This window comes from Larimichthys crocea, unplaced genomic scaffold (assembly GCF_000972845.2).
Source record: "Larimichthys crocea isolate SSNF unplaced genomic scaffold, L_crocea_2.0 scaffold319, whole genome shotgun sequence".
In the NCBI taxonomy this organism is placed as follows: Eukaryota; Metazoa; Chordata; class Actinopteri; family Sciaenidae; genus Larimichthys; species Larimichthys crocea.
The window spans coordinates 179,573-196,701 of record NW_020854203.1 but is presented as its reverse complement, the minus strand read 5'-3'; the positions used below and the strand labels follow the sequence as shown (position 1 = coordinate 196,701).

General features: G+C 41.5%; 1 protein-coding gene across 1 annotated transcript in view; it reads right to left on the bottom strand.

Annotated features, from left to right (window-relative positions):
* Positions 1 to 339: 339 nt before the first annotated feature.
* The window catches only part of slc49a4 (solute carrier family 49 member 4), a 59,193-nt gene continuing 42,403 nt past the window's right edge, over positions 340 to 17,129 (bottom strand). The window contains exons 7-9 of the mRNA XM_019252955.2: positions 15,400 to 15,527; positions 10,931 to 11,113; positions 340 to 2,104 (exon numbers count right to left, since the gene is read on the bottom strand). Of these exons, the coding sequence (XP_019108500.2) occupies positions 1,989 to 2,104; positions 10,931 to 11,113; positions 15,400 to 15,527 (427 nt within the window). The 3' untranslated portion in view covers positions 340 to 1,988. The remainder of the gene's footprint in view (positions 2,105 to 10,930; positions 11,114 to 15,399; positions 15,528 to 17,129) is intronic.

The following is a 17,129-nucleotide window of genomic DNA, read 5'->3' as shown; positions in this document are numbered from 1 at the left end:
TTCACCGATGTACAGAACATAGAGGCATGTTGAGATATCTCTACTAAAGGTGTAAACACCAGAAAGTAACTAAATTATTAATGAAATAATAACAGAGGAAAAGCTTTCTAGACTCATTGTGTTTGACAATTACTTTGAAAGGAGTCCAACTTTAACAAGACACAGAAGAGTGAAACAGCTTCTGGATGTGAAACTAGTCCGAGATGTTCGCAGCCACACTGGGTGAACAGTGTAGAGTGAGAGTCCACCTTTGAGTAGAGAAGTAACAAGTAGGAGAACACTAATATAGGAACAAGGCAAATTAACTCAGGATTACACTGAACATCACAAACTGATGTCAACTGCTAGCCAGAGGTACATTTTAATGACCTTTACAAGCTTATTAACAACAGATGTTATTCTTAATTTTTTTATTTTAATAAGGTGCTGGAAACATTTGTTCTTTTTCAGTTTCCAAAGAACAAGGACATTTATAACCCAAAGCCCAAGAAGCCACAGAGTGTGTGACAAACATGACCTTCAACGATATATACAGATAAAATAGTCACAGTGTGGAAGAGAGGGAGGCTGGACGCACAGCACAGGGTAATTAAGGCAACACGTCAAAAAGGTAAAAGACAACCTTTTCTGTACAAGAAGAGTAAAAAATAAAAAACAAGCACCAGGAAACACGTTACAGAGACCTGCAAACCGCAGAGGAAAACACAGGAGAACACTTCTTATAGCTGCTGTGCAAGACAGACACACAAAGAGAAGTTAGACAGAAAAGCATTGTCTTTAAGTGACAGATGTTTTTCATCTGCTTTTTGTGTTTCTTTGTGGTTATGTCCCTCAAGATGTGGAGCTGCTTTTTTTTCTCTTTGTCACCGCTCCAGTTTTATCAGTCAAGGAATCCAGGAAAATGGCAACTTCCTTTTCTTTTTCCCTTCAATGGTCGACTGTCAGTTGGCGCAGAGACACCTGCTGGTGCTTTGGAGGAGGAGCAGCTTGGCAATTACAATGGATCGTAATCCTCATGCCTGTTAAAAACCATTTCCCTCAGCATGCCTCAGCTGTGGTTGAAATCGTCATAAGTATTCTGTTTCAGTGAAAGTAGGTGTTAACTGTGTTAGTGTTGAGATAATTCGAATAAATACTGGCAGGCTGCTGAGAATAACAAAGTTTAAAAAAAACAGTAAAAAAAACAACAAACATTAAAAATGACTGAGTTAGATTAAAAACAAATTTGACACAGTTATCTATAAACATGCTAAAGAACCTCTAAAAAGTGATGGTGCAACAGTTCAGATGACTTCCACATGATCGGTTCATTGGTGGAAAAAAAGCCCACGTCTCAGCCCAGCATCCAAACATGAATCTTTTCTTTTGCATCACATTCATATTAAGATGGCCATAAAACATAATAGAAGTACCTTCCTCTCACTAACATACAGTATCACAGGTTGGGTTTAGCCTCCTCAGACTGAGCACAGCCAGGCCTGCTGATTGGCTGATGAAGCTGTCCTCTTATCACTATTACTACATTATAAAGGAGGCTTGACGCTGATCCAGAGTCGCGGTGGCGTCCAGCTTGTGAGCTTTCGGTCGAGTTACTTGAAAAAGTTAAAACTGAGCAGCCACACAGGGGCGACACTGAGAACAAGTTTAAATATTATGTAATCTGTAAACAGCTACTATTAACAGTCTGTCATGCCGTGCCTGGTTAAGAGAATCAAACAGTTCACAAAAGTTTGTTTACATACAAACATAGACCAACAAATAAAAACAGGTAATGATGTGGTAAAACAGTCATATGGCATTGAGTCGAGTAAACATTAATCCATCATCTCCGTCACCAATATTTACATCTTAAAAATCTTACATCTTATGAGTGTGGGCTTGCCACATTGCCCTTTCCTTTTTTTCTCCCTTTTTCTCCTTGTGGTTGTGCAAGAGATATCGATTCAGTCCTTTATTATTAAGTTGTCACTTTTTTGTCCTCGGAGGTGTCACACGGAGACGAAGACGTCCAGGTAGAGGCGGTCGTAAGACTCCCTGAAGAAGAGGATGAGGACGAGGCTGAAGAGACAGGAGCCGGTGAGACACCAGTTTAACCACGACAGCTCTGGATAAAGGAGAGAAAAAGAGATGTTTGGGTTAGACTTAAGTAATCTGGTCCAGCTTGTACACAGGTATTAGGTTAAAATCCTTTGCGTTTTGGCCTCTCTTGTCCACCCTTTTCCCCTCATATTCTCTCTATACACAAGATGGCCAAATGTAAACATTTAGATTTAGTCATTTAGCTGATGCTTTTATCCAAAGCAACTAACAAAAAGGGAAACAATCAAGGAACAGTGCGACAAGGACAAGTTAGTGCAGCAATAGGTACTACTCACATAGAATCAAGTGACATTTGTACATGGGGATAGATTTATCATGTCCAGTTGTTGGTAGTGTTGGAGAGGAGGTCCTCTCTGAAGAGCTGGAGGTCTTCAGGAGGTTTTTGAAGGTAGAGAGGGACGCCCCTGATCTGGTAGGAACAGGTAGGACGTTCCACCAACGGGGAACAACAATTGAGAAAAGTTTGGATTGTCCTGAGTGTACGGGTGGCAGAGCCAGGCGTTGTTCATTCATTGGGCAACCAGGCAACGTGATCAGAAAAAGTATCATGACATTGATAAGGAGTCAATTATAATGTCGACGTGGTCGACGCAGTTTTGAAGAGGTTCAAAAACCCCTTGGACAGGCCTGTGCCTGGAGCTGTTTCATAATTAGGACTACATCCCTTTACTACTGTACAGCATACAATCATATGTTAGACAGTGTTCGACCGTTTGGTGATGAGCCTTTGCTGTTTTAACATGACAATGCTCCCATGGAACCAGTTCTGTGAAGAAATGTTTTTCCTGAATGCCATCCAACACCTTTTGGATGAACTTTGCTCCTGTGGCTGCAGAGGGGGGTGGGGTCCTTACTTTGGCCATTAAAAAGATAAGATAAAGATAAAAATATATGATAATGGTACATTCAGCTAATTTTATGAGGATCATAATGGATGAAAAAACTGCACAGGATCTTTGAGTTAGACCCTGCTTCAGAACACAACCAAACCTTCATGATGAATTATGAGTCGTCTATATATATGCAGAGAACTAATGACAGTTAGTATGAAGTGACATTGAATAATTTATGAGTATTATATAGGACAAATGGACTAATCAATAGAAATTCCTGACATACCACAGGAAAAAGGACAGCAGCCTGAGCTGTCTTTCACAATGATTCTGAATAATTCAATGGTATTGGCAGTGTTCCCCATTATCATTGACCTACACTTGAACCTAAACATAGTGCAGAATGAGGTGTTCTATTTTCTCTACTCTGTTCAAGCTCCATTAACCACAGGAGAGGTGCTCTGGCTGTTTGCAATAATGCTGAATCTAGAGGGCAGATGGGAAGCTCACAACTGCACCGAACCGTCGGCATCTTAACTTATCAGCGCGCTGACAAATAACCTCATCTTCCAGTTCAGCCTCCCTTATGCTCACACTCAGATTTTCATCATACATGCATGAATGTGCAGTCACACCTTGATTCAGGTGTCAAGGCCAGAACTCAAATAAATAAACTTCTTTCGGACACATCAAGTAGCTCTTCGCTGTGATACCGGGCTTTCACAGCACACCGAAGGTGTTTGAGGCGTTTTGTCCAGACAAAGACGTTAAACGCAGAAACTGCGCTGCGTTGTGAGGGCCAACTTCTTAACCAGGATGGAGGATGTGGCGGCAGCAGGCAGCTGCTCAGGTCCTGATAACAAGCCAGACTAAATATAGAGAAATCAGGTCGTAACACGCAGAGCAGCCCCGGGGGCCCTGCCAGCACAACGTGTCTCAACTCACAGCAGCTCCTCTTCGATTGCAATCGTCCAGACTTTCTTAATATCGTCAACCAGCTGCCCTGGCCTGGAGAGCACCCTGATCAATGCATGGCGAGACAGGTGCCTGGACTGCACGGCGCTGCCTCTTTGTGGTGAATTATGAGTTCTGGCTGTAAGGGGCTAACCTTTGTGCGCTCGATGCCTCTTCGTTTCCACAAGGAGAAAGAATGTGGGGTAAGAGGTGTGTGGATGAAGGCAAAGGATGCATCGAGCCAAAAGGGAGGAAGAGACGGTGCTTGAGAGGAGAGGGAGTTGAGGAATTGGGTGAGGCTGTTTTGCAGTGAGGTGTCGAGACTCCTGCAGCAGACTCATTAATCAGGAGCGTGTGAGTTGGACAGCAGGAGACCCGGCGTGGAGGCGGGTTAATGGAGTTGTGTTTATCTGACCTGCCGTCTTCTCCATCTAACGCTGTCTCACTTTCTCACATGTACGCCCGACAAAGACTCGTCCACTTAAAAGTTAGAGACGCACAGTCTGCATCTCTGTGTGTGTCTGCAGACTTAAAAGAATGCTAATCAAGGGCTTGGTAATTGTGTAATTCAGTTAGGTGATGGGATAAAAATGGACAAGCAGCTCAACTACTCCCCTCTGATCTCTAAGGAGACATCTGGAGCAAAGTTTGGAGGAAACAGTTAAAGTTTGGCTGAATAGAGGAGAACTGAAGAAGAGGAGGAGGAGACGGGATGAAGGAAGAAGATTAGAGAAAATACAAAACGATTCTTGTTTTAAACTTCAGTCTGAGCACTAAAGGTGAATACTGGCTTTGAAGCGGATGAGCTTAGACTAATAAAAATCAATAGTTTCTCTCAAATCCCTTCTCATTCTTTTTTTCTTTTAATAAATTATTTTCACATGTTGTATCTGCTTGTTAATTTGATTAGGCTTTCATACTGATTGCTGAAGCCCTTTGCATTAGTGAGCCGAGTTATTTAATTGGCTGATAATTGAGTTGCCGTAGAGGAAGGGGTTGATGATGGTGAATATTTTTAGACAATCTCATCTGAAGAGCTGGTACACTATAATTTCTTATAATTTTTAGTCCTCCTCCATCTTACTGAATAGTAATTTGTAGCTAGAAACCTGTAACCAAACCCTCCAAACCTCTATAGTTTACTCCCCTTGATACTCTTGTGTACATTTAAAAGCAAACTAATCAAAGTAACTCTGTCTCCACCACTCTTGGCTCATCACTGTGAGTGTGTCAACACTATTTAGTGAATAAACAGGATACCAACACTGTTCTTCTTCTTTTAATAACTCATTATGTGACACTGTGCCAAGCAGCACTTTTAATTTTGTTTGTATCTATAATATTAGAGGCAAGAGACAAGAAAACTACAATAACTCCTCCACAGATTTTTACCCACATCAGGTGAAGACTATAAAGTTCCCCTCATGTCACTGCATCGCTTCTTCTTCGTCACTTTTTTGACAAATCCCTGCTGAGCCTGGAGATACATTTCACCCTTATTTGCAGAAGTTAAAACTTTTAACCTTTTTCACATGGCTGATTGGTCCTGTGTTGCCTGGAATCTCACAATGCCTTTGCTCGCACCAGAAAACACACGAACAGAGAGAAATGTTTCCTCGCATGACAATATGTTCAGTGGGTTTTTAATTTATTCAAATTTGAGCCTGTTAAGAGCAGAGTGGTAGATTAGAGTGTGGACACATGGTACATGATCTGTAGCAAGTTTTCTGACAAACTTTTCAATAGTGCAGTCATTTTTGGGCTGAAATAAGTAACTGTTTACTGAGCAAAACATAGAGGCAAGACCAAGTCATTGTTTTGAAAGTCCCTCTCCTAAACTCTAAGTTTCAAGTCCTAAAAAGGTCAATATGTCATCACAAAATGTAATCATTCATTTCAACGTTTACGTTAATATATTTAGCAATACGTTAGCTTAATATTAATTCATATTGATGCTTAAAGAAGTTGGAAGTTGTTGCATCTCTTGACCAGTGCTATTTGCATACTGCAAGTCATTTCTCCTTTACCAACGTGTAATTTTTGTGCACAAATGAAATATCTTTGGTATCATTTTTACCAAATGTGACACTCAGTGATGTTTGCTCTTCATAATTCTCTCCAGTCTTGATTGGATACTGTCAAAGTGCTGACATGCTGGAAACGAAGAGCTTTCAGGTCAGATTATCAAGTGAACCGACAGTTTTTAAATTACATACATTTTAATATTTGGGCTTCAGGAAAGGTCCAAGTGAAGTCATGATTCATTGGGGTTGAAGTAAAAGTCGAGTTGCAAGTCTTTTCATTTGATTTTGTAAAGTCATTAAATTTATGACTCAGAGTGTGATGTGTGGCTGATATACCGTTATTATGGTTAAGTTCACAATGACTATTCAATTGATCATCAGCACCATTAACTTAACCAGGTTCGATGGTATGATCATATTCGGAGCACATCAGTGTGAATATGGGGACAGTCCATCACATTAACAGCCTATTACTGCAGCTGCCAGTGTCAGCACATTGGTGCTACAGATGAAGACAGAGACATGTGCCGACAGGCATCCTATGGCCTTAATCAGTCTTAATTGAGGTCAATGCGGCGTTATAACGAGCGCAGCTCAGCTCTCCTTCAGAGCATTGACCTTTGTTTGAGCAGGCCGAGATCACACTTACATCATACATAGATGAGTACAAGGTGATCTATCACAATATGATGACCATTTCCTCATTACGCATGTGGAAATATTTGCTGCGGATCGACAGGTTGCTGTGCACACCTATGGTAGTCAGATTATTCATAATGACTGCCAAAGTATGTGTGTGTGTGTGTGTGCACTCTGTAATTATGTGAACTGACTTAATGCGTGCTGTTCATTTACTCTGTCAGTGTCGTTGCTCACTCGTGATTTAAAAATTAGAAAAACAGCAAATGAAAAAAGGCTTTTATTCTCTTGGTTGGAATGATTGAGTTCTACAAACTATTTGTTTTTTTAAACACCTCCACAGTCTTTACAGCGTTAAAAAAGTCAGTTTGACTTCAGGTGAGAATGCAAAGTTTACTAGAAAGCAAAAAAAAAAGAAAAGAAAAAAGTTCTTGGACCTAAAGAACTGTGGCAATTATTTCTCTGTGCTGAATAATCCCTGCTTCCACAACAACTCACAGCTGAACGGAAACTCAACGCCACCCCTCCCTCATCATCCTCCTCCCCCACACCATCTCCTCTTCTTCCACCACAAAACCTTTGAGGCTCTTTTACTCCACAATACCTCTGCTGCTTTGTATTCTGCCCGATGCACTGCACTAAATGACACAAACACACAGTAGATGAAATTGAAAAAGAGCGACAAGCACGGATATATGGGTCAGAGGCTCCATTCATGTTTCTGAGTCACATGGTTCAGAGACTTTTTTTAAAAACACGACAACAAAGTCAAGAGGCCAGGTAGGGCTCACTGAACCAAGACCAGCCTCTCATGGATATTAAAATGGACAGGGAGGTAAATTCATAAAAGCCTCTCAGCTGGCAGAAAAAGGGAGCCATAATTCAGAAAGCATAACGAGAAGGTGGGCAGCCGAAAGGAAAACCCTAAAATGAACTGTAAACTGGAAATAGATGGAAATCTTTAATGGGCAATTTTCAATATGAGGAGGCAAAAAGGATTTTGAAAAGACGAGGCTCATGAAGAATTTATCAGCTTTGAAGTCTGCATATTATTTACCACATCCATTATGGGACTACACAGAGGAAATTAGAGTAATGAGATAACCAACTACTATACTTCCAAGGGGAATTTACATAATAATCACATTAATCTTCACAGGAGTGATCACTTCAAGAAAGAACACAACACAGCTGATTTCCACACAGGACAGAAAGACTTTAGTCGTGACATCCAGGGCAATTTATATGTTATTTCATAGCATGTTAGCAATGTATACAGTATCTTTTCTAACTAATTTTCTGTATTTCTCAGATAAGAATCAGCACAATGCTATATTAAAAAAATAAACATTCATCATCTGTAACAACTTGTCCTTACTAGGGCCACGGGGGGGCTGGAGTCTATCCCAGCTGACATTGGGCGAGAGGGAGGGTGCACCCTTGGATGCATCATACTGTATTAAACGACTTCAGGGTAGGAAGTAAAGAAAAGAGCAGCAAGTGCCCCGCTCGCCTCAGCATGATCTTCTCCATGGGCTGTCGCAGTAAAGTTGTCAGGCTTCATCTCAACACATCAGGCGTCCGTCAATCCGCCCACACATGCGCGGTACACAAACACACATGCACGCCCACGCCCACGCCCACACCTACATGTCTGCATCTGCACTTGAAAACAAGCACATATATTTGCTCCCACAGAGGAGCAGCAACACAAAGAGTGCAGCGCTTAACACGAAACATGCAACAAACACACACAAACACCTTGACACTGAGCAGTCAATCATTCAGCACAGCAGAGAAAAGTGTCAAGCAGAGGATGCATCATGTATTCTTTATGAGTCTGATTATTGTGATTGTGTGATTGTGTGTGTTTGTGTGTGTCTGTGTGTGTGTGTGTGTGTGTGTGTGTGTGTGTGGGCTTGCAGCTGCGTCTATCCACACCTGGTATAATCGTGATAATCATGATTTATCTGTGTACTGACAAAGTGCTGCTTCAGACAATGCAAAATACATTACTTGGTGTCTGGATCACAGTTTTCTTTTTCTGTTAGAGTTGTCTCTTAACTACTGTGCTTTTCTTTACTGTGAAAATAACAACAACTGAATCACACTAATCCACTTAACATCCCTCCGGCTGAAGATTACCCTGCTTACTGTACTTTTAACCAACTCAAGGAAAGCAGTTATAAAACAGGGGGAGTATCTGATTTTGGAACATCGAAAAGATGATCCCGAATTTTTTTTTTTGCTGTGGACATATAACCTTGTAAAGCTGCTGAATCAGTTTTGCGAAGCTTCAAGCTACGAGTGAACAGCATCCTGTGAGGAACTACTAGCAGCTACAGCATGAGCTACGAATGTGGTACAATGCTAGAAGTGTGTGTGAAGACGTGAGAAGTGACCGGGCAGCTTAGATGCTGTTAGCAGTTATATCATGCCGCTTCCCACTTTACAACATAAGAAAAATCAGGCCTTACCTGACTCAAAATGCTACGCACCTCCTGATACAGGCTGTGGTAATCTTGCAATGGGCCTCCCAGCCTGAACAATGAAAACCTTCTAGATGATCCAGAGCGGACCTAATGCTTGCCTACAAAGTAGTCTCCAGGTTCTGCACCCACCTATTTGTGTGTGCCTTTATACAGACATGTGTTAATGCCACCCGTACGCTCAGGGCAATCCAAACTTTTCTCATCTGTTGCTCTCCGTTGATGGAACGTCCTACCAGTTCCTACCAGATCAGCGGCGTCCCTTCAAAAACCTCCTGAAGACCTCCAGCTCTTCAGAGAGGACCTCCTCCACAACATTACCAACAACTGGACATGATACATCTACCCCCCTCTACAAATGGACCTTGATTCTATGTCAATAGTATTTTTTTGCTGCATGTCTTTGTCACACCGTATTTTGATTGTTTCCCCTTTTTTTCTGTTTCGCTTTCGATAAAAGCATCAGCTTAAAGACTAAATGTTTCTATTTCTTTATTGAAAGATAAGCAACGAATGGCAATGAAGGCTTTTCTGGATGGAAAACATGTTTTCATGCTTCTGCTGAGTGATTTCGTTAAGAGTTTGGCTACATTATATGGTTCATTGATCTCATTGGTTGTTCCCCTGTGACAGATGGCTCATCCAATCACCTGGCTTGTTTTTTTGATTTTTAAAGAGCCATTTTTCAAACTGTTTCCCAGATTGTTCTGTGTAACAAACCATCTGGTGTAGTCAGGTTAGCTGTCTGACGCCAACTAGGTGCCAAATGTCTGTCTGTTGGCAGTTGGTGGCAACTTCCTCTTCTCTTCAAGCCACGTTGGCAGGAAAACAACCCAAAAAAATCTTCCCATGTGTTGTATACGTGTGTCCATGTGTCACGGAAATGTTTGAGACCTGCTGATTTTGACAGGACAAGCTGGTTTTGTGCCCTGGCTGTCGTACTTGTTAACGGCCCCTGAGGGCCTCTAGGTCCGATGGCTGTTCAGGTCAGAGTCATATACACCTGCACTGGCAAGACAACCCAGAAGGAGGATATGCAGGATCGCGATACAGTTGTCAGGCAGCAGCTGTCAGTAGCCTCGTAGCAATCAGAAGAACTTGGCAGAGGAGGATGAAGCTCATGAATATTGATGACACTCTGAAAATATATCTCTTACGTACTCAAACAAACAAGTTAGAGGGAGTGTGTGTCAGCGACAGAGCCTTCATTCTGGCTGATTGGTGCTGTGATGCAGTCAAACTTACAGGTAAGGTTAATGAAATCGAAGACAGTGGAGCTGGACTCACAGACCAAGACATGGTCCCGAGTACACACCAAAAGTGTACACAAAAAAGCACTCACACATGCAGGCGATTACACGGATGACTGAACTGGGTTTACTTGTGACTTTGCTTTCTCCTGTGAAAGCCGCAGAGGAGAAGCAGATGACATGCTGTCCTCTCTGCTGCGGGCCTAAATTATTATATCAAACTCTACCAGGCAGCCAACTCACAGATAAATCTGAGGCTAAATTACAATAGTGAGTTTTTTCTTTTCTTTTCTTTGTGCTGAATGTGTCAATGCATTGTAACCTAATTTTCCCACTGTTCTCCTTTTATCGGCAGCATCTGCGAGGCTTGAAATGGATTTTTGAAAACAATGGAGCCTGCAGCTTTTGGGAGGTGGGAAAACCCTGCAGGGGTGCAGAAAGCTTCTGAATGGAGCAAAACTTCAGGGGGTTTAGACTTTTTCACTGATAATAAGAAGAAATATGAAAGAAGCATGTAAGTGAGGTTAAGCTGACACCGAATCGGCACAACAAATTAATGAACAAATGCATTTTTACTCCGGTGATTTCATCATGTATCCCTTCCCTGTTTGTATACATACACTACATTAATCATGTCTTACCTGTACAGTAAAAGGTAAGGAAGAAGAGGAGCAGGCCAGTGACCAGGTTCCCAAGGAAAGTGACAACTCCACAGGTGATGCCTTCAGGTACCGGGTACACCGTCTCGATGAAGAGCTCGAAGAATATTGGCACACTGCTGTTAATGAAAATGCCCACCAGGATGCAGGAAGTGTATAAGATGGCTGTGAATGGAAAGAACAAAGAAACAGCAGTTTCAACAATAAGTCACAGCTTAATTGGAAACCATGATTTGAAAGAGTATCAAATCCCACTCCTTTAAAAGGGTGGCATACTGGTTATGTTTATGGAACAGCAGTGGTCATTTATATCTCTTATTGTACCATTTGCTCTCAGCAGCACTAAGATTTAAGATGACCCTAGATGGTACTATTTCTATTTCGATTTCAATGCCAGCTCGGCGACCTCTGTGGCTGTGAAGTAAAGCCAATGCAGAAGTGCCAAAAACTGCAGTACCTCAAATGTCCACTTGAGGCTGGCTACAGAACAAGTCAGTCTCTATAAGTCCCCATGTTCAAATGTCCAACTTCACAGCAGAAATAAACATGTTTACAGCCTGGTACAAAAAACACTTTTGGTCTCTATAGCTAATTTCCCCGTTCATGACAACTGTACTGAGGGTGAATTCTTATACAACTCACCTGCTCAAATTGAGACTTAAAATTATGCATAACAGTGTGGCCACTTTGATTGACAGGTAGGAACCATTACACATGTTGAGCACCCAGGCATCATTCGGCCGCCTCAGATCCACCAATGATCCACTTTTCTGGTGATTTTTTTTGTCTACCAACCAGGTGGTGGTAAGAGCAAGAGATTTTTGAGCTTCAAAATTGCTCTTCAGAGGCCTGTGGGTGACGTCACACATACCTTCTTTATACTGTCAGTGGTTTTCACCTGTTTGGTGCATGTGTTAGAGGTGTTACCTAATCAGCAGCGGCATGTATATTAATCCCACCATTGTAAAAAGCTGTTTTAGTTTAAATAAACGCTTTGCTACGTCTTGTTTGGACTGAACATGGCCCCTGGTCTGCAGTGTCACATGTTGAATTTGTAATGTTGAATTGTATGTTTTTGGTTTGCTTCCTTCCTTCATTCATGTTTTTAAAGTTATGTATCTGATCAAGCATTCTATATGACTTTTGGTACTCTGAGAGCAATTTGATTTCATTCAATTGTTTTTGGTTTGCTTTCACACTCAGCATTAAGATGCAACCCGTTTAATAGATTCTACAGTATATTTAAATCAAATTTGTGACTCTCTTGCCAAAATGTGAAGATGTCCACTCAATAAACCGCTTGTCTCATTTGTACCTCCGCATGACAAGAATGTTACTTTCCATGCTGGCTGCTGCTTCTTAAATGAAAAATAATTCTGGATAGAAAATGTATAATTTAAAGTCATAATGTGCTGACTGGCTCCGTCTCTCTCCCACAACGAGTAAAGTTTGTGTAATATTGCTTATTGCTACAACATACAGCATTTCATTGCTGTGTGTCTGTGTCTTGATGTCCGTAGACCAATCAGAAAGTGTTCAGCATGTTAGGGCATCTCAGGGTCTAGTCTCAGTTGTATCTTTTGGCTAGTCCCTAAAGTAAAATGTGCGAATGTGTATTAGAGCTGATGTGCGGAAAGATTAAGCCATCACCTCTGGAGCATCAAGGCACCCTCCATCTCCCTTATCACAGCAGATTGGTCCAAATGAGCTCCCCATTAGCCTGCACGTCCCTTTAATCACAGTGCCTCAGAGGGCCCTCGTGTGACTGCCTGCCCGCCTGCCTGTGATGGGGAACCCAGGAGCCACTCACATAGCCATCAAAGGCAGCTGTGCTTGTCTTTATTCAACCTAATGAAGCACTGATATCAGACACTTAAGACCGCTTCAACCACTGCACTTTTCCCCTCACTCTATTGAATTAGGCTATTTGGCGCAAAATCCCCAAAGGCAGTACGAGATCCCTTGAAGAAAGGAAACGTGGTGTGCACAGCAGTAGAGTATAATCTGATTATAATCAGTTCAAAAGCCCAACAAGAATAAAAAACAGCCCTGAACAGATTGCATAAGAAAAATTGTAAATGATTAATCTGATTACTTTCTGGCTGCATTCTTTCTGCGCATGGCCGCCATCTTGAAATAAATGTGTGGGGATGTGCAGTATGTTTATCCACTTCCAAAAAAATGGCGGTTTCCAAGCTGAATTTGACCTCTGTGGAGTGTCTTAGATATACAATGTTCTTAAACTGAACACTATTGTACATCTAGATGCTGGGACAGGAAAAGAAATAAACGAAGCAGGATAGCTTTGAACAAATTAAAAACTTTGTGGTCAGCCTATAACAAGGCTCAATCCCAAAACAACAAGAGTGTATTCATCAGTTATGCAGATGACACACAGCAGTTAAAAATAAATGCATTGGAGCATGTAAACACCAGACATGCACATGCAGAAATTCACAAACAGACCTGAAATCTCCAATCAAAATGATTTCAACTAACTAAAAATAAATCTGCAGATTAATCATTTAGTCTATAAAATAGTGAATTCCATTCAGGTCAAACAGAGTCAGGGTGCTGCTGTGGTGCACGCTGGCTCACTGGAAAGTCTCTGAGCACATTAGCCATGTTATGTTTATAATCCAAAGACAGATAAAACAGATAGTGGGGGTTTTCTTAGATTTGGGCCAGCATGATATTTGGTGTCTGTGCCTTGTGGTTTTGAATAATGTGAAGTTATTTGAAGGATGTCAAGGACTTTAGGTAAGATCAGAGTAAATCAGAGAAAGACAACGTCTAACAGAACCCCTGAAAACTTCTATGCAAATGATCTAAGATTTTCTTTTTTCTTTTTTTTTTTAAAAGACTGGCCATTTGTTCACAGCAACTGAAGATGACTCTAATCTGTGCGTTACTGACCATCCCACACCGAGATGATGAGGTGTTTTGGCAGCTTTTGTAGCAGTATCACGCCACCCCTCTTGTGTAATACACCAGGTGGATGAGCAAGGTTGGAGCCTGGCTGCTGCAGACTGCCAGTGTTTGGGATAAGAGGACATGAGATAGGAACAGAGAGTTGCCAGGGCCTGGAAAATGATGATGGATGATGATGGCTAGAATTAGAGACTTTGAGCAACATGCTGGTATGCTTATTGGTTTGGCTTAGAAAATGGCAGCTAAGTCCAGTTCACTGTCCCTAATGGGTTTATCACTGACGTCTACAAATGGATCAGTTCTGCAGAAGAACCAAAGTAAGTGTCTGAAAAATTAAATGTTTCTTTATCTGGATCTTGAAACAGTAACTACCTGGATGACTTGAAGCTGTCAAGGTGTTTGAGGGCGTCTTTACTAGGAGACCAGTTTACAGAATGTACAGAGCCTCTTTTAATATATTTACATAAAAGGCATGCTTGTTGTTTTTCTATTTAACTTTTCTTGCATTCTATTAAAAAAGTAACTATACAATAAAACCAAGAGAGCTTACATTTCTATTATTAACATTAGGGAGAGGAAAAGAGCCTCAGTGGACTCAATACAAAATCTGCTCAAGCTGAGGTTATACATTTGATTCATTTATATCAAAATAGGAAGCATTTGTCTTTTTGGATCCTCAAAGAATAAGTCAACCTTCCTATTTAAAATATTTACAAAATTGTTTCATACAAATCTTCCAATATAGGTGGTACTGGATTTAGCCATGTATGACACCTTTTATGTATAAAAGTTATATAATTTGTTTGTGTCAAGCAGGGTCACATGAGCTGGATCCAGCTGATGAGGTTTGTTAGATCATGAGGACCTGACTGGGGGACAAAAAGTATTTTTTCTGTGAGGATCACTGATCGGCTGATGTTGAACCTGACTGCCTCCAATGATTTGTTACACAGAGAAGTCGTTCTTGGACATTTCAAAAACTCTGCACGCAGCTCATGCCGTAGTTCCTTATGGGGCGCTGTTGTTACTTAACCACTGTGTTTTGATGGATTCTTGCATGATTTTATGACCTTGCGAGTCCAGAAGTTTAACTACAGTTTACTGACTGCAAAGTATTTTCAACTACATTAAGGGTGTGAAGTTTGGTGGGGTGTCCTTCATCACCTTTAAATATGGTGATTGTATTTTGTGTTTAACCTTTTGTCCCTTAAAAGTCATAAAAATGAGTGCAATTTCATCTGATGTGGATGTGAAATTAAACCTCAAAGTCAGCACAGTAACCTCATAATCTCATAATCATTGTTCTATTTCAAATCCAATCTGAAATACATAATGATACACACAGAAAACCCACCTGTGGTCTGGTCCTAAACGAATCAATATATATTAAATCAGAGTGGATTCTACTTTACTGACTTACTGAATAAGGCCCACGAACTGCCCACTGAATTCATTCTTGCCACTGAACTGCACTGCATGTGCACAATGTCACCTTGATAGTGATGCTGCTGAGGACCCACCTGCAGTAGAGGGGAGGTGAGTGACTCTGCTCAGACAAGTTAATGTGAACCAGGTGGAGGCCAGCGAGGCTCCTGCCAGCATCAGCACCAGGATCAGCTTCAGCATCCCCCGAATAGAGTCTGCAAACCTGAGGAGTGGGGGGGCAAAACAGTGAGGCAAAGCACAGCATATTGAAAATACTGATCCTGAAACACACCGGCACAAAGAAGAGATTACTGAAGTGAGTGAAGACAACTGCTTCAGAAGCAAGAGGCATCCTTCAATAAACACAATGAGCAGCTATGCAAATTCTAAATGTCTACTTCCTCTGTGACTTGTGTCATAATCTATTACTGGAGACATGCATTGTTTCAGAGAAAGGCTAGATCATTTCCTTCTCCCACTTGTTTCTGAGTGCATCAGTTGTACTTGTCATTACACAAACAGACACTATTCGAAGAGTTGATTCAATTTGTCTCAGCAGCTAAGCAGGCGGACTTAAGATGCGCATTGTATTATATTGTGGAAGACAAGCCATCGGGCCATTCCCAATCTCTCTGGAGTACTGTGGTTTCTCTTTGTAGCCCTTTCTAAAACCCTCATAGTTCATTAACTCCTCCGCGCTCCTCTGGGTATGCGTATGTATGCTTGTGAAAGATTAGATGAAGCTACAGAAGCCTGTGGCAAAGACAGACACTAATTACTTTTGTTTTGTTGCTCACAGACAAGATGCTTGAGAAAAGAGGGCCTGAACTCAATGATGAACTTAGTGCAAGAACGTGTGGAAATGGCTGATTAGTTCAGCTAGGTTGTGAAGTTCTGTCAGTATGCTGAAGGGAAATCATGCTTTGGACGGATAATGAGAACTTCTCCACTCAGAACATGACATTTTTAGATGATACCAGTGTCTCCTGGGATTTCGCGAGCTGTCATTCACAGCCTCGACACATTACCTCCGTGTTCACAGGACATCAGCTCCATTCTGAATTCCTACCTTTGGACAGATCGCTGAGAGAGAGTGGAGTGTGGGTAACGCAGTGAATTTTGTCATCTGATGAACAGATCTAAAGGCGTCATATTTCTGTTTACAAGAATGGTGGCATTGGAAAAGGCAGGCAAGTCCGACAGCCAAATGCTTGCCACTACACCGTCTGGTTTCCCTGCCCAAAGCTACACCCCTCAAATCTGCATTGCCCATCTGCCACTGTCTGGCTTGCATCCACAACCCCTTCAAACACCCCTGGTACTAAAGGGATGAAATCCTTAGCCTGCACCCAGTCGAGCCCTCATCTCTTTGCGAGAGAGGATCACAGGCTACTCCTGTGTATCAATTCCAATCTGATCCTCCGGGCACAAACAACATAAGTAGCTTATTTCCTACTAACTCTGATGGTCCCTGAGTCCACTTGATAAAGAGCTTGGTCACTGATTGGCATGATAAGTCAGGCGCAGCACAGTTTGAATTAAACTAATGCATCTGCACTGTTTGGACTTTAAAAAACCTCTGCCTTAAAGCCGACTAACAGCAAATATCCTATCATCATAAATCTTATGTTTTTTAAGGATAAGCACATCGATAGTCTGTGTTTTTCTTTCTGTCAACAAACTCTATGAAGACCTAATCCGACCTAATGTTGCTAACAAGAAGTGCCTGTGCAGTCAAGAACTTGATATACAGCACCTTCTTCCTCTGTAACAAAGAACACAGAACTCCATTGTTGTCCAATAACAATTAAAAATGCATCAATGA